Consider the following 26,557-nt stretch of genomic DNA (forward strand, 5'->3'; position numbering starts at 1 on the left):
GATCCGCTAGGGGCGGATCGGTGGGCTGGGCTGGGTTCTGCATGGGTGGGCTGGGGAGGAGTCCAACCTTTTCCTATGGATGAGGCAGGTCTGTGGGCTGGCACAGAATCTAGCCTTCTATGAGGGATGCAGGCGGGAGCCATACAGGATGGAGCCTGCGGGCTAGGGCTGAGTCCAGCCTGCTGCTAGGGGCGGGACAGGAGCGATGGGGTGGGGTCACCGGTCTGCTAAGTATGAGGGACAAAACGAAGGAGCAGGGCCAGGGGCTGAGGCGGTGGAGTCCAACTTTCTGCTACGGATGGAGACCGAGCCATGGGGTAGGTGCTTTTGGCATAGGATGAAGTCCAGCCTTGTGCTAGTGATGTAGCCTAGCCTGCTAGAGGCTCCGCTAGCATTGGGGTTGGAACCAAGGAAGCCGGCCAGAAGGCTAGGGTAGCTGCCTTTTACTATGGACGGGCGGGGCCTACGAGCCTGGGCGGAGCCTAGCTGTCTGGCAAAGAAGCCAGAGCCACGAAGGGCGGGGCCTAGAGACTTCCGCTAGGGTACCCTAAACTGGCAGGTGCACCTCTGTAGCCTTCCCCTAGGAGCCGGGAAAGATCTCTGGGCACCTGGCCTTTGGAATGCGGCCTGACTTTCTGCATTTGCCTGGCTGGCTCGCAAGGGTACACTCAATTATCCTCGATGCTTCTCCAAGTTGATTTCTTAATTTACATTTATTTGTTTACTTAAGAGACAGGAGCTCACGAGGTAGCCCTGTCTGGCCTGGAATTTGCTATGTAGCTCTGGCTGGCCCGGAACTCACAGAATTCTGCCCGATTCTACCGCTGAACTGTTGGGATTAAGTGTGCCACCTTGCCTGGCTGGGTGCTTCAAGTTTAGACATGCATTGGGCCAGTGTGGTCTAAGAAGCCATCCCTCTCCCAGAGACTCCAGCCCACGCACCCACCACTTACTTACCGGCTCTAGTTTACTCCTAAGTCACTTGGGCGTGTTGGGTGTAGCGACCTGATTGACGATTATTATTATTATTATTATTATTATTATTATTATTATTATTATCATCATTATCATCATCATTGTTGTTATTATTATTATTATTATTATTATTATTATTATTATTATTTTAACGCTGTTGGAAGAATTTAACAGTAAAAACTCTTTCAACCATTGGAAAATGCTACAGCAGTAACTATTGATACCCTCACTTTACAGATGGGGAAAACTGCTTAAAAAAAAAAAAGCAGAAACAACAAACAGGAGCAGAAGCCAGGCGTGGTGGCAGTGCATGCCTTTAATCCCAGCACTCAGGAGGCAGAGGCAGGCGGGTCTCTTTGAGTTCAAGGCCGGCCTGGTCTACAGAGTGAGTCCAGAACAGCCAAGGCTACACAGACTACCCTGTCTTGAAAAAACAAAACAAAACAAAAACCAAAAAAAACCAGGAGTGGAGACCAGGCCTCTACTTTAGCATTGTGACAGTCTCCATTTTGTTTGGGTTTTTTGTTATTTTGGTGTTTTTTTGTTTGTTTGTTTGGTTTTTGGTTTTTCGAGACAGGGTTTCTCTGTGTAGCCCTGGCTGTCCTGGACTCCCTTTGTAGACCAGGCTGGCCTCAAACTCACAGCGATCCACCTGCCTCTGCCTCCCGAGTGCTGGGATTAAAGGCATGTGCCACCACACCCAGCATGATTTCTAGTTTTTAATTTTTTATGGGCATGGATGTTGTGTGTGTGTACCACCTGTGTGCAGTGCCCAGGGAGGCACGAAGAGAGCATGAGATCCTCCAAGAGTTCAGTTATTGGCAGTCGTGAGCCCCACATGAGTCCTGGGAATCAAACTCTGGGCCTCTGGGAGACCAGCCGGTGCTCTGATCTATCTCAGCATCCGCTTGCTGTTTGTCTTTTAAACAGCTTCTCATGTAGCCCAGAGTAGCCTCAAACTCCCACACAGCCAGGGGTGACCTTGACCTCCAGATCCTCCAGGGCCAGGATCACCAGCAGCGTGCACTGTCATGCCTGTTTCTCTGCAGCAGCGCTCCCTCGGAATGGGTCCCTGGACTTTGTGCCTGCCAGGGGAGCTTTCCCCCGTGAACTCCAGCTCTGCCTCAGCCTCTAGGCTCCGCTACTCTGAGTGGTCTAACTAAAACATAAAAGGGGAAAGCACTCCAGAGGCAGAGGCAGAGGAATCTCTGAGTTCCGGGCCAACTAGGGCCACATAGGGAGGTTTTTGTCTCCAAACAAGCTTTGGCTTGTTTTTTGTTTTGTTTTGTTTTTAATGATCTGAGCTGCTGCAATAAATTGTTTATTTTGTTTTGTTTATTTATTTTGGTTTTTCAAGACAGGGTTTCTCTGTGTAGCCTTGGCTGACCTAGACTCGCTTTTGTAGTCCAGGCTGGCCTCAAACTCACAGAAATCCACCTGCCTCTGCTTTCCTGAGTGCTGGAGTTAAAGGCCTGTACCACCATGCCCAGCTGTATGTTTTGTATTGTTTTTGTTTTAAAGATTTATTTATTATATATACAATGTTTTGCCTGCATATACAACTGCAGGCTAGAAGAGGGCACCAGATCTCTTTGTGGGTGGTTGTGAGCCACCATGTGGTTGCTGGGAATTGAACTCAGGATCTTAGGAAGAGCAGGCATTGCCCTTAGCCTCTGAGCCATCTCTCCAGCCCATGTTTTTTTTTTTTTTAAGATTTTATTTATGTATATGTATATAGTGCTCTGCTTGCATGTACTCCTGCAAGCCAGAAGAGGGCGCCATATCACATTACAGATGGTTACAAGTCACCATGTGGTTGCTGGGAATTGAACTCAGGACCTTTGGAAGAGCAAGCGGTTCTCTTAACCACTAAGCCATCTCTCTAGCACCCCCATGTTTTGGTTTTTAAGACAGGATTTCTCTGTGTAGCCTTGGCTGTCCTGGAACTCATTCCATAGAACAGGCTGGCCTCAGACCCAGAGATCCACCTGTTTCTGCCTCCCAAATGCTGGGATCAAAGAAAGCCCTGAGCCACCACTGCCCAGCTGGGAGGCATTTCTTGCTTTTGTTTTGTTGTTATTTTTTGTTTGACAAGGACTCACATAGCTTAGGGTGGTTTCAGGCTCACTATGTAGGCTACCCGGATGGATGACCTTGAATTCCTGGTCTTCCTCTCTGACCTCCTGAGAGCTGGGGTGACAGGTTTGCACTGCACTCCTGGTTTAAGTGGTGCTGTCGATGGAACCCAGGCCTTGCTCAGCCTGGACAGATGCTCTACAGACTGAGCCATTACTGCGTTTTATTTGTTTACTTATGTATTATGTTGCTGCTGCTGCTGCTGTTTCTTTTTGACACAGGGAACTTGCTATGAGAGAGAGAGAGAGAGAAAGAGAAAGAGAGAGAGAGAGAGAGAGAGAGAGAGAGGCGCCACTTGTCCTAATAAGAATACAGCCAGCAGACAACAGACAACAGACAGTACTAAGAGTTTGGCTTTCCGTGGTAGTGGTCCTGGGGGACAGTGATGTTTTTTTCACAGCCAGTGAACTTGGTTAATTTTTTACTTTGACCCCAATCGGACCTTAACTGGATGACCTTGGACAGGTGAGTCAGCCTCTGTGACCCTCTGTATCGTTTTTGGGAAAAGAGAAAACCGAGAGGTGACCCAGTTCGGGGTTATGAACGTGAAGCCTGCATTATACACCGGTCTCTGAGAGGCGGCCATGGACTTTATCCCTAGCAGGCTCCCACGCAAGGCCGAGTTTCGCCGTGTGGGGAACGGGGAACCCGCGTCTGCGCCTGCGCGCGCCATGCACGCTCCGCCGAGCGGGGTACCTCAAGCACACGCACGCACGCACGTGGCTGCCTCCCTCCGCGCGCCTTCTGAGGGCCAGATAATGCGGAGGACTACACTTCCCAGAAGGCTTAGACTCGACCGGGCGGAAGCGTGTGGCTCGGTTGGCCCTGCCGCGCCGGCGCAGAGCCCTGCGTCCCTGCTTGTAAGCAGGCACGCACGCGCGGCGCGCCCTTAGCCCCGCCCCCGGAGGCCCCGTGCGGGAGCGCGCCCGGGCGTGCGCAGGGCGGCGGCGCGGCGGCGCGGGGACGCGCAGCGACCGTTGGCGCGGAGGGAGGAGGTTCAGCGCCGCCGCCGTTGCGCAGATCCGGGCCGCGGCCGCGGGGAGGGACGAGCGGTGACCTTCCGGAGGAGCGGGGCGCAGCGGGCCGGGACAGGGCGCCATGAACAGCGCGGGCGCCGACGAGATCGGGTGAGGCCATGGGGTAGGACCAGGCCGGGAGCCGGGGGAGGCCGGGGTGCCGGGCCGGCCTGGCCGCGACTTCAGAGAAGAGCCGGGGTTCCGGGGGGTCGCCCCAAAGACAGCCCATGGGTGACTGAAAGGACTCCAGGTAATACCTCACGGGTCAGAGAAGCCCTAGGTGATAGTTCACGGGTCAGGGGTCTCCACAGGATAACTCACCGGACTGAGGGACCCTGAAATGAGCGATCAGGGTGTTGACGACCCCCAAGTGAATCCCTGGAGTCAGAAAGGCAATATAAGATAATTACGGGTGCTGAGAGACCCCCCACAGGAGACCCTAGGTGGCAGGGACTCTCCAAGGATGGACCAGGGCTCTTGGGAACCCCAAATAGTAGACTGGTGAAACTGAGGGATCTCCTAAAAATATATTCTAGATCAAAGAGACCCCATAGGACAACTCTGGGGAGTGAGGGATCCTAAAAGATAGATCACAGATCATGGAGACCTCATAAAATAGACTAAGGATGTTGTGAGACCCTAAAGAATACGTAAAAGGTCAGTGATTAAACCTCCCCCCCCCCATAAATTAGGTTATGGGTGCTGAGGAGCCCCAAAGTTAAATTACAGCTCAGAGAGACTCTGTGGGATAGCTCAGGGATCTGAGGGGTATTCAAAAGTGTAACTAGGGTGCTAGGGTTTATACATAGTACTGCCAGGATGAAGAGGGCCACAGAGAACAGTCAGGGGTGTTGGAGGCTTGCTAAGTAGAGCTGGGGGTTAACAGGTCTCCAGATGATAGTGCTGGAGGTCGTGGGGTTCCAGGCTTAGGTACTTCAGGAGACTGAGAGATGCCAAAGGATGGATCAGGTGTTGGAGGGACCCCCTAAGTGGAGCCTGGGTATCAGGGAGATCCTCTCATAAAATTCAGGGGGGCTGGGGGGCACCAAAGAATAGATGAGGAGTCAGGGATACCTTAAAGATAGCTCAGGGTGCTGGGGAACCTTACCTGGGAGCTAGGGCTCAAGGGGACCCCAAAAGATAGCAGGGGTTAAATGGATGAGGGGAGTCAGGGACCCTGAAGCATAATTTAGGGTACTGAGAGACCCTCTCAAAGGGTGGGTTAGGGTGTAGGGGACCCCCTAAGTTGAGCTGTGGGGACAGGGAGATACCAAAGGATAGTTCAGAGGGCTGAGGGAATCGCAGAAGAGAGCCTTGGCTCTATGAGAGACCATAAGCCATAATTGCAGTTAAGGAAATAAGGGAACCTCAAAAAGGGGAGCTCAGGAGCGGGGGCGATCAATCTACAGGCGAGTAAAGGAGGCTAGCGGACCTCCAACAGGAGTCACAGCGCTGAAAAGAGCCTGGTGGATGCTTGGAACTACAAAGGATAACTAAGGAGCTAGGGAGAGCTGAAGGGCTAACGTAGGGGGCTGGGAGGACACCAAATGGGAATTCAGGGGCCAGGGACAACCCAAAAGATAGTTGGCCAATCTAGGGGACACCAAAATGGAGACCCCCCAAGTCAGGCAGGCCCAGAAAGTAAGGGGTCAAAGAGTTCTTTTTTGTTTTTGTTTTTTGTAAGTTATTTTTGTTGTTATTTGTTCATAGAATAAATGAGAGGCTGGGAAGACTCCAAATGCGAGCTCAGGGGTCATGGAGACACCAGAAGACAGTGCCATGAGCGTGAGGTTCAAGTGGGTAGAGAAGGACCCCAAATGATAGCTTAGGGGACTCCAAAGAACAGGCTAACGTGTAGGAGGACCCCAAAGCGAAGCCTGGGGATGGTTTAGGGGGCCTAAGGCTATAAAGAACCCAAAGGGTAGCCCAGGACCCCAAAGGGATTCTTCGGTGGGTTAGGGAGACCACAAGGGGTGACAATAAACAGTAGTTCAGGGGGCAGAGAAACCTGAAAGAGGAACCCAGAAGCCAGGAAGACACCCCCCACCCCATCCCTGAAAGTGTGCCTCAGGCCAGGGCACCCAGAACAAGAGCTCTGTGCTGGGGGAGTATGAGAGGAGCTCGAGGCCTGGGGGCCTTAAATAGTAGCCTGGTGGTGTGGAGACCCTCACACAGGAACCTGGGGTCAGGGAAACCTGAGCAGTAGCTCACAATACGGGGGACTCTGCACAGAGTGCTAGGAAACCCAGAAACAAGACTGGGGGTTGTGGGGATCACCAGAGGGAGGCGGTTAGAGTTGTGGAGCCTTATGCAGGAACTGGGGAGATCACAAAGGAGCTGAGGACTGGGCCCCCAGGTGGGGACTTTGGTCTCTGTGATAGAAACCAGTGCTTGAGGGGTCCAAACGAACTTGGAAATCGAGAGGGACCTAGTCAAGGAGCCTGAGGTCTCCTGGGACCCTGAGTGAGACAAAGGTTCTCCCCAGAAGGCCCTGCTGCTTTGTTAATTTTCTGGCCTGGGGGGCTCTGAGCGGTATCCTGAGGCTCCCCCTGCAAGCGCAGGAACTTGACAGACTGCTGCACATGGCCAGGCAAGTTGGGGGTTCATTTTCCTACCCACAACTTGTACTACCTGAGCTGGGGACGGTGAAGCTCTCATGTATTCTGGGGTGTCCCAGTTCCTCAGTCTCCCCCTGCGTCTTGGGTCCTAGGCAGGTTTCTCTGCCTCTGAAGGAAGGGTCTGGTGGCCGCCTGGCACACTTCCTGGGAGTAATGGGTGAGCTGCCTAATAGTGTCCTCAGTGTTGGGTGTGCCCGGCACAGAGGACCTGGCTCTGGTGGGCAGCGTGTTTGCTCATGAGGTGAGCACGGGGTTCACTGTCTACCCCAAGATCAGAGCACTTTGCTGTAAGAAGGAGGCTGCTAACTTGGACCTCCGCCATGACCTTGAGGACGTTGCTGGTGCCTGTGCAGGTGGTGGGTCTGCAGCATGCCCTGCTTGAAGGCATGGGGTCTGGAGGGCCACTGTAGGCCTGGGGGCAGGTCCGTCTGTGACATTGGGGACCTCCAAGACATCCAGTGAGGTGGCAGCCCCTGCTGCGCCCCCACAGCCTCACAGACCCACTGGGTACTGGGAACATGTGCCTAGCCTGGGACTCTGCGCTGTGAGTCCCCAGGAAGCTACCCAAAGGGCAAATTTTGTGGTTTATTTTGGTTTTGGTTTTGAGATGGGTTTCTCTGTTGTTCGGGAGTGTTCCATGTAGACCAGACCACCCTTGAATCTACAGAGTTCCACCTACCTCTCCCTGTGTGTGGATTAAAGGGGTGCCGTATCACACCCGGCTTTTAGGTACAAAAGGAGTTTTAATTTAGTTTATTACTTATCTATTTACTCTTTTATTTTTTTTTTCCAGACAGGGTTTCTCTGTAACCTTGGCTGTCCTGTAGACCAGGGTGGCCTCAAACTCAGAGATCCACCTGCCTCTGCCTCCTGAGTGCTGGGATTAAAGGCGTGCGCCTCCACCGCCAGGCAGATTCTTTTTGGTTTTAGTACTGGTACTAAACCCTAAGGCGGCCAGTCGTAGAGTCTCCAAGTGCAGCAGTTGGTTACTGAATAAGCTGGCAGCTGTGCCCCACCAGTGGGCCATCTAAGGTCCTGGTTAGAGCTCCTTGCTCCTGGGCCTGTCTTAGATGCCTGATGCCAGTTTCTTCAGTTTCCTGTGTAGCCTGGTGTTCAGTGAGCTGCTTAGCCAAGGCAGGTGGCCAGCTGTGGCTGGTCTGGTGGGACCTCCACACTCCTGGGGCATGCATAGCCTGGGGCCCAGGTCATGGCAGGAGGCACCCCTTCCTTCTCAAACCCACTGCTGGCCAGAGCCTGCGATGTGACTGTCATTGATGAGATCAGTGGAAGGTAGCAGAGAAGCCATCCTTGTGGTCACCTCAGTCTTGTGCTAGTTGTTGTTGTTGTTTTCTTCCCTAAGACAGAGCCCTGGATGGTCAAACTTGTCATGTACACCAGGAGAACTCCCCCTTCTTGTCTTCTGAGTTATGAGGTTAAAGGTGTGCACCGCCATGCCTGGGTCTGTTTATCTTAGTATGTATGTATATATTGTTTGCTTGTTCGTTTTTCTTTCTTTCTTTTTTTTTTAACTTGGTTTTTCGAGACAGCGTCTCTCTGTGTAGCACTGGTTGTCCTTGTCTCACTCTGTAGACCAGGCTGACCTCGAACTCACAGTGATCCACCTGCCTCTGCCTCCTGAGTGCTGGGATTAAAGGCGTGGGCCACCACCGCCTGGCCTGCTTGTTTGTTTTTCAAGATGGAGTTTCTCTGTGCAGCCCTGGCTGCCCTGGGACTCATTCTGTAGACCAGGCTGGCCTTGAACTCACAGAGATCCGCCTGCATCTGCCCCCCCAGTGCCGGGATTAAAGGTTCGTACCACCATGCCCAGCCTGCATTTCTTTTAAAATTGTGTATATGTGTTCAAGTGCTTATGCGCTGTGGAGAGGTCAGGGGACAACTGGCAGGAGTTCGGTCTGCGCCTGAGTGTGGTTTTCTGTGTTCTGCTGTGAGGTCAGCCAGGGTGGAGGTTCATGTGTGGCCCTGCTTGCTGTCAAAGTGGCCTGGTGTCAGGTAGGAGGGCTCAGGCCCATGTTGAGCAGAGACTTGGGTGGCCCAAGCCACTCTGCCCTCCAGCTCCCGCAGTGACAGGCAGACCTGTGGGGCTGGGTGGTGGGGACAGTTCATCTGACAGCTGGTATTCTGACCGCTGTCAGCCTCACCTGGAGACTGAAAGGCAAGTCAGTACAGCAGGCATCCTGGAGGCAAGGACTTACAGGGAGGCCTGGGCTCTCTGCTGGCCTGGGTGAGGGGCCAGCGCACACTGTGTCGTGTGGATGCTGTGCATCTCAGATTGCGGAGAGTGCTTTCTTGTCACGCCACTGGCAAAAGGTGAAGAGCAGTGACAGGCCTGTGAGGGAGGGGCCAAGCCCATTCCTCATGTTGTGTTCTACCTGGAGGCCCACTGCTCAGTGTCCCTGCCCTAGGAACTGTGTGCCTGGCTCTGAGCCTCGGAGGACCGCAGCCCTCAGCCACGGAGTTCTGCTGCAGCAGCTGCAGCTGCTCCTTCTGAGACAGCTTGTTGGAGGGCACGGAGGAGGCAGGTGCAGGGCGGGGTAGGGGGGTGGGGGGGAGGGTGATGGGGGGGCTTGCAGCTATCTTGGAGTACTTAGTCAAGATAACTGTCTCCTTAGCACTGGTGGTGCTTCTTGGGGTGGTTTTCTGTTGTGGGAGGTGTCCTGGTGTGCATGGTGCTGAGCTAGGGTCCAGAGGAGGCTGGTGTGAGCAGCATTTGGGAGTGCTCAACTGTCACTTCATTTGTCAGCGTGGCTGGGCTGCCTCTGGTCAGGGCCTTTGCTCCCTGGCCACAGTCCAGGGCTGCAGATGCTGTGCTGTGGGTGCCTGCTGTGGGCCTGCATGTGGGTTTGAGCTGCCTCCCCAAGGGCTCTGGAGGATCTATCCCTCTCTAGAGACAGTGAGTCTCAGGGTCACAGGCACGAGTGGCCTTGGGGAAGGGAAAAGCAGGCACATGGGACAGGAGGCCATGGCAGAGCATGTGTGTGTGACACTACTGTTTGTACCACCATGGTAAGGATTGGAGGGGCCATGTGACAGGGGCGTGTGCACTTAGGGCCAGCAGTGGAGTTAGTAGAGATTCCGCCTCTTGAGTCACACCCTCGTGTCCCCGTGTCTGTGGGGCTCTTGGGCTTCTGCACCCTGTGTCCTTGTAGAGCCATCCTAGGCGTGGGCAGCAGGACTGCCAGGCTCATCCCGCAGCGCCTGGGATCGGCCCTGAGCTGTGCATCACTGTGCACCGCAGGAAGCCTGCCTCTGAGGCCTAAAGGGAAGTGATGGCTGCAGGATGTGGGGTGCAGGCTGCCCAACCGTGGAGGGGTGCCTATAAAGTGAGGAGTCCACCAGCTCCCTCTGGAGCCGTCTTGGTCCCTGTTGTTACCCACAGCCTGTCCCTTCTCTAGCCCTGGGTCTTAGAAGCAGGCTGGGGGCTGCGGCTGGCCGGCAGGCCTTCCCAAGGTTCTGGCTTTCATTTCTCCTGACTTGATTGGATACTTGCCCCTACCCCAGGCTCAGAGCTCAGCCACAAAGGAAGTAGGAAGTGGACTCTGCATACTAGAACCTTCCAGAGCCTTTGTGAGCATGGGCCTGTCTCGCTCGATGCGCTCTTTTGAGCCAGACATAAAGCTCCATCACACAGGTGGTCCTCAGAGCCAGGGTGAGCAGCCTCAGGGAGCTGCCAGGGAGCTGTGCAGTGGCATGACGCTTCCGACATGGTCCAAAACAGTAGCTGCACCAACACGTGTCCCCTCATGGCACTGCACGCTGCGGGTGTGCTCTGCTTCCTGAAGCCAGAAAGAGAGAGGGCACCTCGCCCCCCACTCGTAGGTGCCATCTGCATGCCAGCTATGCTGGTGACCTGACTGGCTTCCCCTTTCTTTGTGTTTTCTTTGTAAAAAGCCTCGTGTGGCCTCAGCGCCTCATCTTCCTTGCAGCTCCTCAGTGCTGGGTTCCCGTCCCTGCGCTGCCACACCTGGCTCTCTCCCAGCGCTTATGTCTGACTGCACCTGGCCTGGACCCATCTGACCGGTTCCTCTTCCTGTGCCCTGTGGCCTCCTGCTGCCAGCAGCTGGTGTTGTCACAGAGCTAAGCTTGCTGTGCTTTGGTTTCAGTGGGCATCACCCTGGCCTCCCAGGCTGTGGCTTTATTTTAATGAGGCCGGGCCCCAGGCCACCTGCCCTCAGCTGGATCCTTTGCACAGATTTGGCTCTAGGAGTCCAGTGGCCTGGCAGCCTTGCCCTTAGCCCTGCCCAGCAGACCAGGCAGGGCACCTCTTCCACAAGCAGGAAGAAAGGGACTTGTGTGATCCCCCAGCTTGCCCATGGCTTGGGCCACCTGAGGGCGCTCCTGGCTTGAAGCTTCTGGCTCACATCTGGGGTCCTGGCAGTGAGGTGCCGACTTGCACAGGCTCTTCTGGTTTCTAGCCTGCCTTGCGGGTGGCAGACGGCACGGCAGGGGGTGGGGCACAGGTTTCCTGCAAGGTGGGCAGGTTCCTTATGTCTGGAGCTAGATGGTGGTGCTGGCTTTGGGGACCCTTCTTGCTTAGGGACTTGCCCCAAATGTGCTTCCTGCCTAGGGTCGGCAGCTATGGGGCAGCCTCTCTCTGCCTCGTGCCTCAGAGCTGCCGGGATTGAATGATTGCTGAGGCCCTGGTGCTTCAGGTGACACAGTCAGTGCCACTGCTGAGGCCCACGGGACATTTGATACAGCTGCTTCTCTTTATTCTGGGTGCTGCTGGTCTTAGAGACTGTGCTGTACAGATCTGGGCCCCGGGCACAGTGGGTGACTGCCCAGGCTTTGTCCCCCATGTTGTCCAGCACTTTCATGGGGCCATGTCCTGGCTGTGGTCCTGCTCTAGTTGGCTGAGGCCCTTGGGCTTGGGCGCAGCTGGATGGTGAGTCCTGCAGAGGCTGCAGGCACGGTGGCAGCAAGGTCTCTTATCTCTTTTCTGCCATAATATGGAAACTCTGTGGACCTGGTGTGGGTGCAATGCCCTGAAAGGGGTCAGCTGACCTTGTGCCTCTTCTCCTTGCAGGAAGCTCTTCGTGGGCGGCCTGGACTGGAGCACCACTCAAGGTAGGAGCTGTAGTGTCCCAGCCATGGATAGGCTTGGCTTTGCAGTCTGTGGGCCTAGCCCTGTGTCCTTGCAGAGCTTGCTCTGGAGTCAGCATGCCTGAGTGGTGGTGCTGCGCTTCTCCAGGCTTGCTCTCCTGTTCCCTGCAGTAGTCTAACCTTCCCAGCATGAGGCAGGGTGGCTGGCCATGTGAGCTCTCTGTGGCCATCCCCTGGAGCCCTGTGCCCTCTCCCCAGCAGTTAGCTGCCAAGCAGCTTGGGTACTGCAAGGCATGGTGTATGTGTGTGTGCGCGTGCACGCGTGCCGAGGCTATGCCTAAGCTAGGGATGTGTGTGCTTTTGTTCCTGTGTCCGAGCAGAGACTCTGCGCAGCTACTTTTCCCAGTATGGTGAGGTTGTGGATTGTGTCATCATGAAAGACAAGACCACCAACCAGTCTCGCGGCTTCGGGTTTGTCAAGTTTAAAGACCCCAATTGTGTGGGGACAGTGCTGGCCAGCAGACCACACACCCTGGATGGCCGGAATGTAAGTGCCTTCAGGCTCCTTCTGATCTCTGCCCACAGGTCTGAATTAGTTGGCTGTAGGGTTCAAGCTACTAAAGATGGGGTGTGTTAGAGGGTGGAGCCTTGAGGCAACAAGCTCTAGGGTGTGATTGGTGTTGTGACAGGGGCCACAGCTTCTTGCTCACAGCTCGGCCTTGACATTTCCCACAGATTGACCCGAAGCCATGCACACCTCGGGGGATGCAGCCAGAGCGAACACGGCCCAAGGAAGGCTGGGTAAGGTTGGGCTGGGCTGGTGCTTCTGTCATGCCAGAGGGTGCCTACCACTATCCCACCTGCCCACTGGCGCAAAGGGACTGGGACTCTAGCAGATGCTGGAGCTGTGGGAAGCTGGGCGCCTTCAGCTTGGGCTGGGTGCAGCTTCTTACTGTTCGACTTGGAGCCCTGTTAGCAGAGCACCCGGAGCCTAACCCTTTCCAGCTGTGCTCTTGGTGAGTGGGGCCAGATGTGATCCTCACTCTGCTCTGCACCTCAGCATTCCCTGCCCAGCAGCCAACTGTGCCTTTGTTTCTACGTGGGCAGAGGTGGCTGCGTGAGGCGTCATCTGTCACACTCTGAGTGGCCGAGGCCCCTGCAAGCAGCTCGTTCGGTTGATGAGAGATGGTCTCGGCCTGTCCAGTACTGAAACCTCAGCTGTTAGCTGTGATTCCCCAGTTACTTTCCAAGTTTTTTTGTTTTTGTTTTTGTTTTTCGAGACAGGGTCTCTCTGTGTATCCCTGGCTGTCCTGGACTCACTTTGTAGACCAGGCTGGCCTCGAACTCACAGTGATCCACCTGCCTCTGCCTCCCGAGTGCTGGGATTACAGGTGTGTGCCACCACTGCCTGGCTTATTTGTGTTTTTTAAATGTGTGAGCATTTTCTTTGCATGTTTATCTGTTTACTGCTTGAGGTCCTCCTCCAGCTGGAGTTGTGACAGTCGTGAGTCACCATGTGGATGCTCAGAATCAAACCTGGGTCCTCTGGAAGAGCATCCAATGCTCTAAGCTGCTGAGCCATCTCTCCAGCCCTTTCCTTTTCACACGTCCCTCTGACAGCCCCAGGGAGCTTGTGGTTGATAGCCCTACCCCCTTTTTCTTTAAGGAAAGCCATTTTCCAGAAAAGCTTTACAGCCTAGCACAGCACTGTGCATGCTGCCTTAGAGCTGTTGACACAGCCCTCAGCAGGAGTGCCCTTCCTATAAACACCATGGCACTGGCTGGCTTTGGCCTCTGGGGTTCGGCCCTATAGGTCGCTCTCTGTGACCTGTCAGAGTGGGCCGGTCTGGTAAGCCCACTGTCACAACACAGTGCTGTGCCCCCCTGCAGTCCAGGCCTACTGTGTAACCCACGCTGGCCTGGATCCCAGGATCTTCCTGCCTCAGTCTCTGGATGCCGAGCTCACAGGCCTGTGCAACCTCAGCCAGCTCAGAAGTGCAGTCTCAACCCAGAGTCGTTAGGACCATGGGCATCGGGCAGTCTTCACACAGGGGACAGAGCCTTACAGCCGTGGGCAGCAGAGCAGCCACGGGACAGATGAGGCAAGGCTTAGGGCCTCCTTGGCTGCTGCGCTGCCCAAGCCTTTCCAGGTCTGCTGTGTCTCCAGGTTCTGCTCAGGCATTCCTGAGACTGCCTGTGTGGCTTTCCTGAGCTTGCCAAAATGTCCGTCTGCACTGGGCACGGAGGTTGTTGTGCACTTGTAGGAAGTGGAGGGCTCAGGTTTGTCCCAGCCACTAAGAATAAAAGTCAGTGCAGAAGGCTGTCCTCACACCGCAGGGAGGCCCTGGCGGGCCTGCAGCTCCCAGCCCCTCCTGCTCCTGACACTGAGGCTGCTGCTGCTGCTGGCTGTTACTGTTCTTGTTATTATTATTCCATTTACTCGTTTGGTGTCTGTGACATGGATGCCATCGTATGTGTGGAGATCAAAGGACAGCTTGAGGTTGGTTCTCCTCCTAAGATGTGTGTCTGAGGGCTCAAACCCTGCAGGCTCTTTGTTTGAGGCAGGCTCTCAGGGGAGCTGTGCAGTGACTCTGAGTGGTCGGCCGTAGGCCACGCTTACCTGTTGCTCACAGACCTTTCGATTTTGGGGGCCACAGCACAGTGTGGCACCCGGCTCCTAGTGTCCCCAGAGTAGTGAGTGGTATAGTTTTGGGGTGTCTTGCTTTAGCTGACTAGGAAGCTCTGTAAGTTGGGGTGGTGAGTGGGAACAGGAGGCGCACACCTTTAATCCTAGCACTTGAGTTTAAGGTCAGCCTTGGCCTGGATAGCGAGTTTTAGGTGGAGAGACCTCGCCTCCAAAGACAAAACAACAAGGAAAAGCCACACAAGGGGCAGAGCAGGTGGTTTGCATCTGCTGTCCCAAGGCAGCAGGACTGCTGTGAGTTGAAGGCCAGCCTGGGCTACATAACGAGGCTGTCTGAGAAAGAGTTAGAGTGCCACAGAAAGGGTTGCGTGGTAGCCAGCCTGTGGGCGTGGTCCATCAGAAGTCACTGATCCCCTCCTCCTTGGCAGCAGAAAGGACCCAGGAGCGACAGCAGCAAATCCAACAAGATCTTTGTGGGGGGCATTCCCCACAACTGCGGCGAGACGGAGCTCAGGGAGTACTTCAAGAAGTTCGGAGTGGTGAGCTTTGTGCCGTCCCTGACCACATCCCCGCTGAGCCCTTGCACCTGCTGCTCCCATCCGTTTCTCCTGGCTGCTGGGGAGGCAGCTGGCCCTCGTTAGACCTGAGCCCTGTGGCAGCGCTGGCCTCCTGGCACTGAGCTGTTTGCACTGTCCCACTCGCCATCTCCCAGAGGATGGAACTCCTGGGTGTGGCCCTTTGCTCACTGTAGGGTTTGAGCAGCTGGGTGGGGCAAACAAGACAGTGCGGGCCTGAATTGCTAGACGTCGAGCTGGGGTGTGATGAGACATGGCGGCATCCTGCAGACTGTAGGGTGGGGTGTGTCCATCAGGCAGGGTGGAGCATGGGCCAGAGGAAGACTGCTGGCGCCTCCCAGGCCTCATCCCTCCTGGGACATAGAGGCAGAACCGCTGTTGGTCTGCCTTAGCAAGCCTCTCATTGGCTGGTGCCCTGGGAGCTCCTGGAATGGGCTGAGTGGGTCTGTGGCACAAACCCTCCTCATTGACCCTTTGTCCACAGGTCACCGAGGTGGTCATGATCTATGATGCAGAGAAGCAGCGGCCTCGAGGTAAGGGTTGGACCTGTTCACCCTGACCCATGTCCTCCCCTCAGATGGCAAACTATCTCACCCTAGACAGGCCAGGTCGGATGCTGCACAGCCAATGAATGCCATTGGGCCATGTGCCCAGACACAGTCTCTGTGCTTCCCAGTCACGTCACACACTGCTCTCCCCTCCCCGCTGGCCATTCTGGCCACTGTACATGAACATGAACACAGCCTCTTGTTTTTAAAGGTCTTCCAAAGCACAGGCTCCCTCCTCCCTAGTCCAGCTGCCCCAGGCCGCGGGCCGCTGTGTGGCCACCTGCCTGGCTGTCGAGGCCGTAGCCATGCCTCCCCCAGCAGCCTGCTCTCCTTCCACGCTGGTCAGGCAGAGCGTGACATCTGTGCTCTCCAGACCTCTTCTTTTTGTTTGTCACCCATATTTTTGGTTCAGCATCTGTTTTGGGCCAGAGTGCTTCACACTTCAGAACCCTCACCTTACACGGCCCTCACTGCCATCACACTGTATGTCCTTGAGCCCACACAGCCTTCCTCCACATGTCCCGTCAGGGAAGGTGCCGCTCTGGTGCCCGCGGGCGCCACCACTCAGGAGCATAGTTTGCCATTTGAGCCTCCTCCACTCGTCCAGGACGCACTGCTCACTCGTGTGGTTTAGCTGTTAAGTCTTAGTCTTAATTTACGGTAGACATACATGCTTAATGATGTACGTAGTGCCATAGAATACGGTACCGTTAAGTAAGCTGTCTCCTCTCTCTGTGATTGTCTGTGATTAACGATGTCTCTCTAGATCTCTCTCCAGGTGCTAAGTTAAGTCACACAGGTACAGGCCCGCCCGCAGTCAGAGGACGGAGCGGCTTTGCTCCCGTGGGGTGTAAACGAAGTTTCAGTGTGTTTATCCCGCTGCTGCCTCTGACACAGCGTTGTAGACAGCCTGCCCCGGCTCCTCCCCCACGACCCACGGCCTCTTGCACTGTGCCTGGACCCAGCCAGCCCGGTGGCTTCAGACACTCCCGCCGTTTGAAAGAATGTCAACTTTTCACATGTCTTCATTACTATGTTGTGTTCCAAATGCCGCCTCTGACTTTGCGAAGCCTCGGTGTGCAGGACTCTGAGGGCAGCTCCTAGGTCCTCCCGCCCACGGCTGGCACAGCTGCCGCCGCCGCCGCCCTCCTGCCACCTGGCCTGGCCAGACCCAGCTAGTGTTGCTGACCCTTGCTGGAGCTGCGTCAAGGGCTTTGGGGCTGGCGTGTGGGCCTGTATCCCCCGGGGGCTTGGAAGTGTCCCAGTGGGTGGCAGATAGCAGGGGTGGGGTCAGCAGGGTCCCCTCCAGCACCTCCTGTCTTCTTGGCTTTGCTGACTCCTCGAGGGTCTTGGTGGTCTCGGCGTCCCTTCTCCCTCTGCTCTGTGTCTGCTGACTTGAGACAGCAAGGCCATCTTGGGCCCCGAGCCCCCTGTCTGCAGTCTCCCTTGCTCTCCTCTGTCCGTGCTCTCGTCTCTTCAGCCTCAGCTCCTCTAGACATGACCTGTGCCCTTCCTTCTAGCCTCTCTCCTGCCCTGCCACCATCTGCATAGGACAGCAGGGACCGGGACCCGCCCTCTCCCCCCACCTCACCCCTGGTCCCTTTCTTCCGCCCCCATCTCTTCTCTTGTCATGTCCTCTTAGGGTTACTTTCCTGGTTGAGCCCCAACACCCTGACTCATCAGCTTGTGGTCCTGTCCCCGGGCCCCTCCTTCCCAGCTTCCCTGTCACAGTGCACAGGGGACCATTGTCACATCCTCTGTTGTAAAGATCTCTTGCAACCCTTCTGAGTGCTTCTGTCTTGAGCCCTCCTTCACCCTTTGCTCCCCTGAGGTCTCTGGGCCTGAGCGCTGTAGGAGACGTTAGCGTCCAGTGTGGCCTCGGTAGAGGTCAAAGAAGCCCAGTCCCTCCTGCCCCTAGTTGGGTGGCCGCGCTTGCCCAGACCAACCAAACTTCGTTTATACTGCCACTTTCTTGTGTTTGGGAAATGCTAAATTTTTTTTCCTTTGAAATTTTTCCCCCTTTTTTTCTTTTTTCTTTTTTTTTTTCTTTTTTCTTTTTCTTTTTTTCCTTTTTCTTTTTTTTATGACACCATGCCTCTTGCTGTTGCTGCTGACAGCAGAATTTGACCTGCTGGAACCCGTTGTGGCCTGTATCTTTGTGTATAGCCTGTATTTGCTGTAGCATATGTGCATAGAGGAGTAGACTGTTAGCCATAGGGCTCCGTGGGCTTAGCCAACAGTGTTGGGTAAGCCTGGCGAGGCACGATAGAACTGCACTTGGTACCGCCTAGAACAGCGGGGGCTGCTGTCAGCACTAGCTGCGAAACAAATTGCAAACCCTGGGGGAGAAGCTGTGTTTCAGAAAAGCCAGAGCACACCCCACACCACACACCCCACTGCCTCCAGTCACCCCGCTTCCCCATGGCCACACACCCCCAACCACCTCCAGTCACCCCAGCTCCCACACACCCCCAACCACCTCCAGTCACCCCAGCTCCCACACACCCCACCGCCTCCAGTCACCCCAGCTCCACACACCCCACCGCCTCCAGTCACCCCAGCTCCACACACCCCACAGCCTCCAGTCACCCCAGCTCCACACACCCCACAGCCTCCAGTCACCCCAGCTCCACACACCCCACAGCCTCCAGTCACCCCAGCTCCACACACCCCACAGCCTCCAGTCACCCCAGCTCCACACACCCCACAGCCTCCAGTCACCCCAGCTCCACACACCCCACAGCCTCCAGTCACCTCAGCTGCACACACCCCACAGCCTCCAGTCACCCCAGCTCCACACACCCCACAGCCTCCAGTCACCCCAGCTCCACACACCCCACCGCCTCCAGTCACCCCAGCTCCACACACCCCACCGCCTCCAGTCACCCCAGCTCCACACACCCCACCGCCTCCAGTCACCCCAGCTCCACACACCCCACAGCCTCCAGTCACCCCAGCTCCACACACCCCACAGCCTCCAGTCACCCCAGCTCCACACACCCCACAGCCTCCAGTCACCCCAGCTCCACACACGCCACAGCCTCCAGTCACCGCGCTTCCCCATGGCCACACGCAGCCCTGAGAAGGCTGAGCGTCACCCAGCGCCCCCATCCTGACGCGGGCCATAGCCCCTTTGCACACAGGCTTTGTCTGAAACCCAGCTCGGCCCCGAGGCCGCCCTGATACTGTTCATCATCCTGTTTTGTGTCACACGCCCTGCTACCTTGATTCACTCTTCGTCGTTGGCTAGGTTTTGGATTTATTACTTTCGAGGACGAACAATCAGTGGACCAGGCTGTCAACATGCATTTTCACGACATCATGGGCAAAAAAGTGTGTAGTTGTAGTTTTATTTTACCTTAAGACCAAGCCAAGCCTTAGGCAATGAGGGGTTTCACTGCAAAGTGGGGACTCCCAGCAGGCCGTCCATGGGGCACTGCCTCTGGACCAGGAGGATGGGGCAGAGGGTGGGGCCCTGGGCGGTGGGGACCTTCAGTGAGACCCCAGTGTTGCCTCAGGCTTGGCTCCCATGACCACTCCTTCAGATGTGGCCCCGCCCCTTGTGTAACAGTGACCTTAACGTGAGAGCAGGAGCCTCCCCAGCCGGAGGCCCAGCTCCAAACTGAGCGCACTGAAACATCCTGAAGGATTGGTGTCCTACGGTCACTTACTGTGGAACTCCGGGACCAGCCACATGCTCTGATAGCACTTAACCACGTGCAGTCAAGTGACCTTTGGTGTTCCGTCTTCATACTGTGTTGCTGCAGAGCGGGCAGGGCAGGCCCAGGCCTCAGCTCTCCACGGCCGCATGCGCAGGGTTCCCATTTAGCCCTTCTCACGCCCACGCTGGCCACCTTAGCATGCATGCTGGCCCTGGCCCTGGCTGGGTGGGGCCCTAGCCTTGAGACTAGGTACAACTCCCAGCCCCCGCACTCCCGTGGCTGCCTGTGCTGGGCCCAAGTAAGGACGGGCATCTCATACTTGGGGACCGTGCAGCCGCCCAGGCCGTGGGCTTCGGGCTCTGTTCTCCTAGGCAGACCCCAGAGAGATGGGGCAGCCGTTTTCTGACTGGAGCAGCCTCCGTGTAAGCCAGCATGCAGACCGTAGGGCACAGGAGCTGCCAGCAGCTCAGAGGCTGCTGTCTGTGTGCATCGTCAAGGTCCCATCCCCAGGTCTACTCCCCTAGAGTCCCAGCCTGCCGTTGGCTGACCTTTACCGGTCACTGCAGCCCCTGGGGGACTCTTACATATCCAAGCTGAGCCTGCATGGTAACTGAACCCCAGACTGAGAGGCCGCAGCCCAAGTCCCCCAAGTCTTGGGTGCACAGACTGCTCTGTAGGCAGGATGAAGCCCCCAGGAGCTGCAGGCACTCGTTAACTCCGAGCTGAGCTCCTGCTTTCACACTGCCCAGGCTTTCAGCATCTGCTTCCCACCAGGTTCACCATCATGGCAGCCCTTGGGCGCTGGGGGTCGGGCGGCAGCGGGGCTGTGCTTCTGCAGGGAGGTGGGGAGGCCTGAGTGCCTAGTTCCTCTCCCAGGGCCCTACTGGAACCTGTGTTCTGGGCCTAACCCTGCTGACACGGGTAGCCCGGGCAGGGACTGCTGAGCTGTCGCTGTGCCCTCGGCAGAGTGAGATTGTCCTTGCACCCCGGCCTGAGTAGGTCACGCACACCAGCTTCTGTTAGGGCCCTGTCTGCTGCCCCCTGTCCCTGCTGGGCCAGGGCTGGGCTGTTGCCAAACACAGTATGAAGGTTGCTTACTGATCCCGATGTCCATTTTATTGCATGTTTGTTGACCTTTCGTTAGCTGTGTTGTAAGGCTCACATCCATCCCCTGACATGCCTTTGAGTTAGCTGAGACTAAGCATTAGCCTGGGGAAGGTAAGTCTCTATCTCCCACTAGACACTCTAAATAACTGAGTCAAAGCCAGCGTGTTTCTCAGGTATGCAGGGGGGCGGCGGGGCTCTCTGGGTGGGAGGAGACTGCCAGTCTAAGCAGGGTACCCTCGGTGCCCCACCTCAGCTGTCTCCGAGGGCTCTTGGCCTCCTGCTGCTTGCAGTAGTGGGGGTTCACAAGGCGTCTTCCAGATGCATCTGTTGTACCTGAGAAACATTTTTTATACAAAGAAATTAAAGAACAAACTTTTATTTTATTTTTTTATTTTTTTATCTTTTTAAGAAAGAAACCTACTGGCCTAAGTAAGCTTATATTAAGTACTCACTTTAAGTCGTAAGGTGTTAAGTGTAGTCATAAGTCACCACGGGTGTCTGAAGGGCAGGGGCACCACCGCGGCTTCTACCTAAAGTGCACTTGGTTTGTTTAGGTGGAGGTTAAACGGGCTGAACCTCGGGACAGCAAAAACCAAACACCAGGACAGCCGGGAGCCAGCCAGTGGGGCAGCCGCGTTGCGCCCAGTGCAGCCAACGGCTGGGCGGGCCAGCCCCCGCCCACATGGCAGCAAGGATATGGCCCACAAGGTAAGGATGGGTCCACTGAGGCACAGGCACAGCTCTGTCCCTGCCAGGGCGTCCTGGAGGCGGTAGCTGCCTCCCTGTTTCTCTGTGCTAGGCTCACAGCACCCCATGAGCCAGGCTGCAGGAAGGCTTGAGGGCCTCACAGGCATGTGGGCTCTTGAGCTGTCCTGTGAAGACCACGTGACATCACTTTGGCAAATGTCCCCGCCTCTGCCCAGTATCCCCCTGGCTGGCAGCAATGAACACAGGCTGCCGAGGAGGCCCCAGTCTGCAGGTGGCCCTACCTGTTTTCTAGAGCTTTCCTATGTGACCTGAGTAGAGCATGAGGCTTGGTTTCCCTCTGTGCTGGAGGTGAGCTCAGGCCACAGGCTGAGTTGATGCTGAGTGCTAACACCGCAGCCACGTACGAGGACAAGCCCTCCCCTCCTGGAGACAGCCACACTGTGCTGCTAGGCTACCCTTGACCTTTCCAGGCCTCCGGCATCAGCATCCAAGGGCCAGGCTGGCAGCCTGCACCACCGCACCACCCTCCACTGTCTGTACGAGCAGAGCAGACTCCTTGGCCACCCTGAATTCTCACCTGGTGGCTCTGTCCCCTCTACTAAGTGTGCAGCATCCCAGTGCCTAGCCAGCACAGTGCCTGTCGATGGGGGCGTGGGGATGGGACACTTGTGTCTCAGAGCCTCCAGCTGCCTCAGCCAGGCCTGGGTCACTGTCCGAGTGCTGAATGCCAGAGCGCCGTGTCAGTGCACTGGGCCTTGGCGCAGCCCTTCTCGTGGTATTTCCTGTTGTTCTGACAGACGCAACTTAAGAGTTTTGTCTGGCTCACAGGCCGGCTTGGCAGAGCTGGGGCGGCAGCAGGCAGAGACGCGGCCTGTGCCGAGTAGCAGAGAGCTGTGGGCCTGCAGCTTAGCCCTGCTCTCCTTCCTGTTAGACCTCTTGAGAAACCTGGGCCTATTCCCAGGGGTTTTTGGGCAACACCAAGAGAAGTCACTTTGACAGACTAACTGGCACCTTCTCTTCTGTTTTCTGTCTAGGAATGTGGGTGCCAGCAGGGCAGGCCATTGGTGAGTCAGGTGTTGCGGGGGGCGAAGTGTACCCCACAGGCCTGCCACGCTGCAGGCACTGGGTTACCGCTGCTGGGGGAAGGCTGTGGAGCTGACCTGGGCTGTGCCGGGAAGCCTGCCCTGCCCTCCTCACCCACTCTGTGTTGCAGGTGGCTATGGCCCACCCCCTGCGGGCAGAGGAGCCCCGCCCCCGCCCCCGCCCTTCACCTCCTACATTGTGTCCACACCGCCTGGAGGCTTCCCACCACCGCAGGGCTTCCCACAGGGCTATGGCGCCCCACCACAGTTCAGTAAGTGCTGCCCCAGTGGAACAGATCCACCATGTCACCTGCCATCCCATCCTGCTGGGCCCACAGTGACCACGCTCTGCACTCACCCCCCAGGGCTGACTGAGAGTACATGGGAGGTTCTTAGATTCTTGGGGTGCTGCATGGAGGCTTGGACCAGGCAGTTCATGTGTGGGAAAGAGCTGGCCCAAGACACCCTCTGTTAGTCCGGGCGGGCACATACTGATGGGGCCTGCAGCCCACTGACCAAGGCAGGATAGTTGGCCTAGTTCTAGCTCACTTTGCCATCTTGTCTGGACCCCACGGACACAGCCAGCTCAAGTGGTCCAAGCCGTTGGCTGCTGTGGCCAGTGGTGGCTTTTCTCTTCTGGTCCTGGGGTGGAGGCCTCCTGGAGCTAGGCAGCCATCCAGTACGTAGCTGCACCCCGGCCCTGGCGGTGGCTTCCAAGTTTGACCTAGAGTTGCTGGCTCTAGGTACACTACAGCCTGGTGCTCTGGTCGGGTGCTGTCCCAAGCAGCCGTCTGAGCGGTCTTCCTTGGGGGATAGAATGTCCTTGCTGGACACTGTGACCACCCTCGGTCGTGCCGCTGGCAGCAGCCACTCACACCTGACTCTCCTGTCCTTACAGGTTTTGGCTACGGGCCTCCGCCCCCACCCCCTGATCAGTTCGCCCCTCCAGGGGTCCCTCCTCCCCCTGCCACCCCAGGGGCTGCCCCGCTGGCCTTCCCGCCACCTCCGTCTCAGGCCGCCCCCGACATGAGCAAACCCCCAACAGCCCAGCCGGACTTCCCCTATGGTCAGTATGGTAAGTGGCTGTGGCCAGCTGCGCCCAGGATAGGCAGGAGCAGGAGAGGGCACCACACTGGATGCTGGGGTGCTGTGTTCTATTTGCTGTCCCTGCCTTTGCATCTGTCTTCCAGGGAGTCCCTTTGGGTGCAGCCAGAGGCTAGTGCCAGCAGTCTCTGGTGTGTGTGCTGGCTGCCTGCGGGCTTCTGTCTGCTCTTGGCCCTGTGGAGCCGTCGGGGAGTGGCCAGGTCTGCCACCGGGGCCTTGTCCTGGTGATCTGGGCTGCTGTAGAAGGCTGCTCCCACCCTGCCCCGGCTGGCTCCTCCCCCTCGCCTCATCAGGCTCTGTAGTGAGCACAGTAGTGGGCTTCTGCCCTGGGTGTGAATCCATTCTCACACGTGCTGGGCGTGTGTGTCCCTCAGAGGCACATCCTCGGCCTTGGTTTCTTTTTAAAGCTTTGTGTGTGTGTGTGTGTGTACGTACACATATACATGTACTGGCATCCGCAGGCTTTTTCCTGTCATAGGTGTTGCCCCCCCACCAAGTCTTCCAGCACCCTCCCCCCTTTTTTTTTTTTAAGATTTATTTATTATGTATACAGTGTTCTGCCTGCATGTACACCTGGAGGCCAGAAGAGGGCACCAGATCACATTATAAGTGAGCCACTATGTGGGTGCTGGAGTGCTTTTTTTTTTAAATTGGTTTTCGAGACAGGGTCTCTCTGTATAGCCTTGGCTGTCCTGCACTCGCTTTGTAGACCAGGCTGGCCTCGAACTCACAGCGATCCGCTTGCCTCTGCCTCCTGAGTGCTAGGATTAAAGGCGTGCACCACCACGCCCGGCTGCAGCCAGTGCTCTTAACCTCTGAGCCACCTCTCTGGCCCCATTGTTAGACTCTTACTCTCAGCTCACTCTGTAAGGCAGGCTCCGCCTTGAACTCAAAATGAGTTCTTCTGCCTCAGCCTCCCAAATGGCTTTTTTGTTTGTTTTTTGTTTTGTTGGCTTTTCGTTGTTGTTGTTTGTTTGTTTTTTGACACACGGTTTTCTCTGTGTAGCCCTGGCTGTCCTAGACTCACTGTGTAGACCAGGCTGTCCTAGACACACTGTGTAGACCAGGCTGTCCTAGACTCACTGTGTAGACCAGGCTGTCCTAGACTCACTGTGTAGACCAGGCTGTCCTAGACTCACTGTGTAGACCAGGCTGTCCTAGACTCACTGTGTAGCCTTGGCTGTCCTAGACTCACTGTGTAGACCAGGCTGTCCTAGACTCACTGTGTAGACCAGGCTGTCCTAGACTCACTGTGTAGACCAGGCTGTCCTAGACTCACTGTGTAGACCAGGCTGTCCTAGACTCACTGTGTAGACCAGGCTGTCCTAGACTCACTGTGTAGACCAGGCTGGCCTCGAACTCACAGCGATCCTCCTGCCCCTGCCTCCCGTGTGCTGGGGTTACAGGCGCCGCCACGCCCTGCCCTCCAAAGGGCTTTTTTAAAAAAAAACAATGTGTTTTTATTTTATGTGCAGTGTTTTGCCTACATGTCTATCTGTGAGAGGCTGTCAGATTTTAGAGTTAGGCAGTTGTGAGCTGCCAGGTGGGCGGGCCCCTTGGACGAGCCCATGCTTCTTCTCTTCTCCAGCCCCAGGTTTGTTTTTGCTGTTGGTAACGAACTCACAGACATATGCGGCCTCTGCCTCCCAGGAGCTGGGGCTGAAAGTGTGTACCTCCACACGTGGCTCCTGTTTGGTTTTATTATTTTAGAATGAAACTTCCTTCCTAGAAATTAGTTTACTTCATGTGTCCTTGGTGAGTTTTTGTGTACCACATGGATGGAATTGCCAGAAGAGGCATCGGAGCCTCTGACAAGTGCAGTTCCTGGTGGCTGTGAGCTGCCACATGGGGCCTGGGAAGCCACAGAGCCCTGTGAAGAAGCAGCCAGTGTTCTGCACAGGGGATTTACGTGTGCAGCCCTTCCCACGGCGTTTCATACACGGGGACAGAGTGCTTGGATGGTGTTCACACAGCCTGCTCCCCTCACGTGCTGTGTGAACACTGCAAAGCCCTGCTGTTCTGTGTCCCAGGCTGCCATAGCGCTCTGAGCTGCTCACCCTTGGCTTCAGGGTGTGGGTGGGTGCCACCTTCCCACTTGCTACCCACTGCCCTGGGCAACAAGTGCCAACCAACCGCAAGCCCAAGCCAGTGGAGCCTGGGTCCTCACACCGCTGCTCCGGCTGGGGAGCCTGCTGAGGTGGTTCTGCCTACTGGCCAGGCAGGCGGGTAGTGGTGTCATCTACCTGCCCTTCACGAGGCTTCTCCCCTGACGAGAGTGGCGCATCTTGCTCAGGGACACTGGGCTTAGCTGAAAGGGTTTCTGGGAGGTTGGACTGAGCGCCCTGGAGCTCCCCAGTTCCAGGGCACCACAGACCCCAAGCCCGAACACCTGCCCCTCTGCTTGAGAAAAGCCAGGCAGGGGTGTTGTGACGTGAGCTAAGCAGCCGCTCTCCCCGCAGGTTACGGGCAGGACCTGAGCGGCTTCGGCCAAGGCTTCTCCGACCCCAGCCAGCAGCCTCCCTCCTACGGAGGCCCCTCGGTGCCGGGCTCGGGGGGTCCCCCCGCTGGTGGCAGCGGCTTCGGACGCGGGCAGAACCACAACGTGCAGGGCTTCCATCCCTACCGGCGCTAGCCAGGGGGATGGTGCCAGGGCAGGATTCGGGACTGGTGAACTCGTGACAATCACACACTCGGGACAAAACAAACGACCACTTGACCTGGGGGAGGGGGGGCAGCGGAGGCCGCATCTGGACTGAGGTTTTAAATATATTTCTTTTCTCTGACCCATCAGCACAATAAAAACACGTCACTGGTTCAACAACAGGGTTTAAAAGACGCCTTCAGCTTTAATTCAGAATTTCAGGTTTTTTTTTTCTTTGCTTTTTTTTTTCTTTTTGAGATTATTTTCCTGAGCCTTTTGTTTTACCGTATATTGTAAACTTTTATGTTAAAGAAAAATATACATTTACAAATTGTGAGATTTTTAAGAGAAATTTTCTACGATGTATACTGGCTTATTTTTTAATTTAAAGCAGGGTTTGGGTGCGGGATGCGGGGGCCCTGGCTCCCGCCGGCGCGGGCTGGGGCACGGGTGGAGACTACTGCGTGCGTTTGGTTTTTTTGTTCATTCCTTGCTTTGAGCGGCTCATGTGGCTGCAGGTGCCACAGGGCCCCGGGCCCAGGTGGCAGTGCTGAAGTCACAGATGGCCTGGGCCCCACACAGGTGGCCAGCGAGGCCTTGCTGGGGGCCCCTCTGCAGGGCTCAGGTTCCCATTGGCCAGTCTGACCCGGTTTGAATAAAGCAGCGTGTTTGGATCAGAA

The 26,557-nt window shown here is 56.2% G+C and overlaps 1 protein-coding gene across 5 annotated transcripts; it reads left to right on the forward strand.

Moving 5' to 3' along the window:
* Positions 1 to 226: 226 nt before the first annotated feature.
* DAZAP1 (DAZ associated protein 1) lies at positions 227 to 26,557 on the forward strand. Of its 5 annotated transcripts, none has more exons than XM_084795579.1 (12): positions 227 to 317; positions 11,790 to 11,830; positions 12,187 to 12,353; positions 12,542 to 12,607; positions 14,879 to 14,989; positions 15,510 to 15,558; positions 18,824 to 18,906; positions 20,897 to 21,050; positions 22,085 to 22,114; positions 22,264 to 22,404; positions 23,031 to 23,207; positions 25,696 to 26,557. In XM_084795579.1, exons 1-12 carry the CDS (start codon positions 313 to 315, stop codon positions 25,866 to 25,868), a joined length of 1,197 nt encoding a protein of 398 aa, XP_084651705.1. In that variant the 5' UTR covers positions 227 to 312; the 3' UTR covers positions 25,869 to 26,557. The 5 variants fall into 5 exon arrangements, with proteins under 5 accessions (XP_084651705.1, XP_084651703.1, XP_084651704.1 ...); XM_084795577.1 differs by lacking the exon at positions 227 to 317 and adding an exon at positions 4,028 to 4,238; XM_084795578.1 differs by lacking the exon at positions 227 to 317 and adding an exon at positions 4,030 to 4,238 and having other exon boundaries at positions 14,882 to 14,989.

Source organism: Acomys minous (genome assembly GCF_964271855.1).
Source record: "Acomys minous genome assembly, chromosome: 9".
Classification (NCBI taxonomy): Eukaryota; Metazoa; Chordata; class Mammalia; order Rodentia; family Muridae; genus Acomys; species Acomys minous.

What these genes read in the sequence shown, in the direction of transcription:
- DAZAP1 (XM_084795577.1), top strand. Translation starts at nt 4,210, where the DNA reads ATGAACAGCGCGGGCGCCGACGAGATCGG. An exon ending in GCGGGCGCCGACGAGATCGG is followed by an intron (nt 4,239 to 11,789) that starts GTGAGGCCATGG and finishes TTCTCCTTGCAG; the next exon opens with GAAGCTCTTCGTGGGCGGCC. An exon ending in ACACCCTGGATGGCCGGAAT is followed by an intron (nt 12,354 to 12,541) that starts GTAAGTGCCTTC and finishes CATTTCCCACAG; the next exon opens with ATTGACCCGAAGCCATGCAC.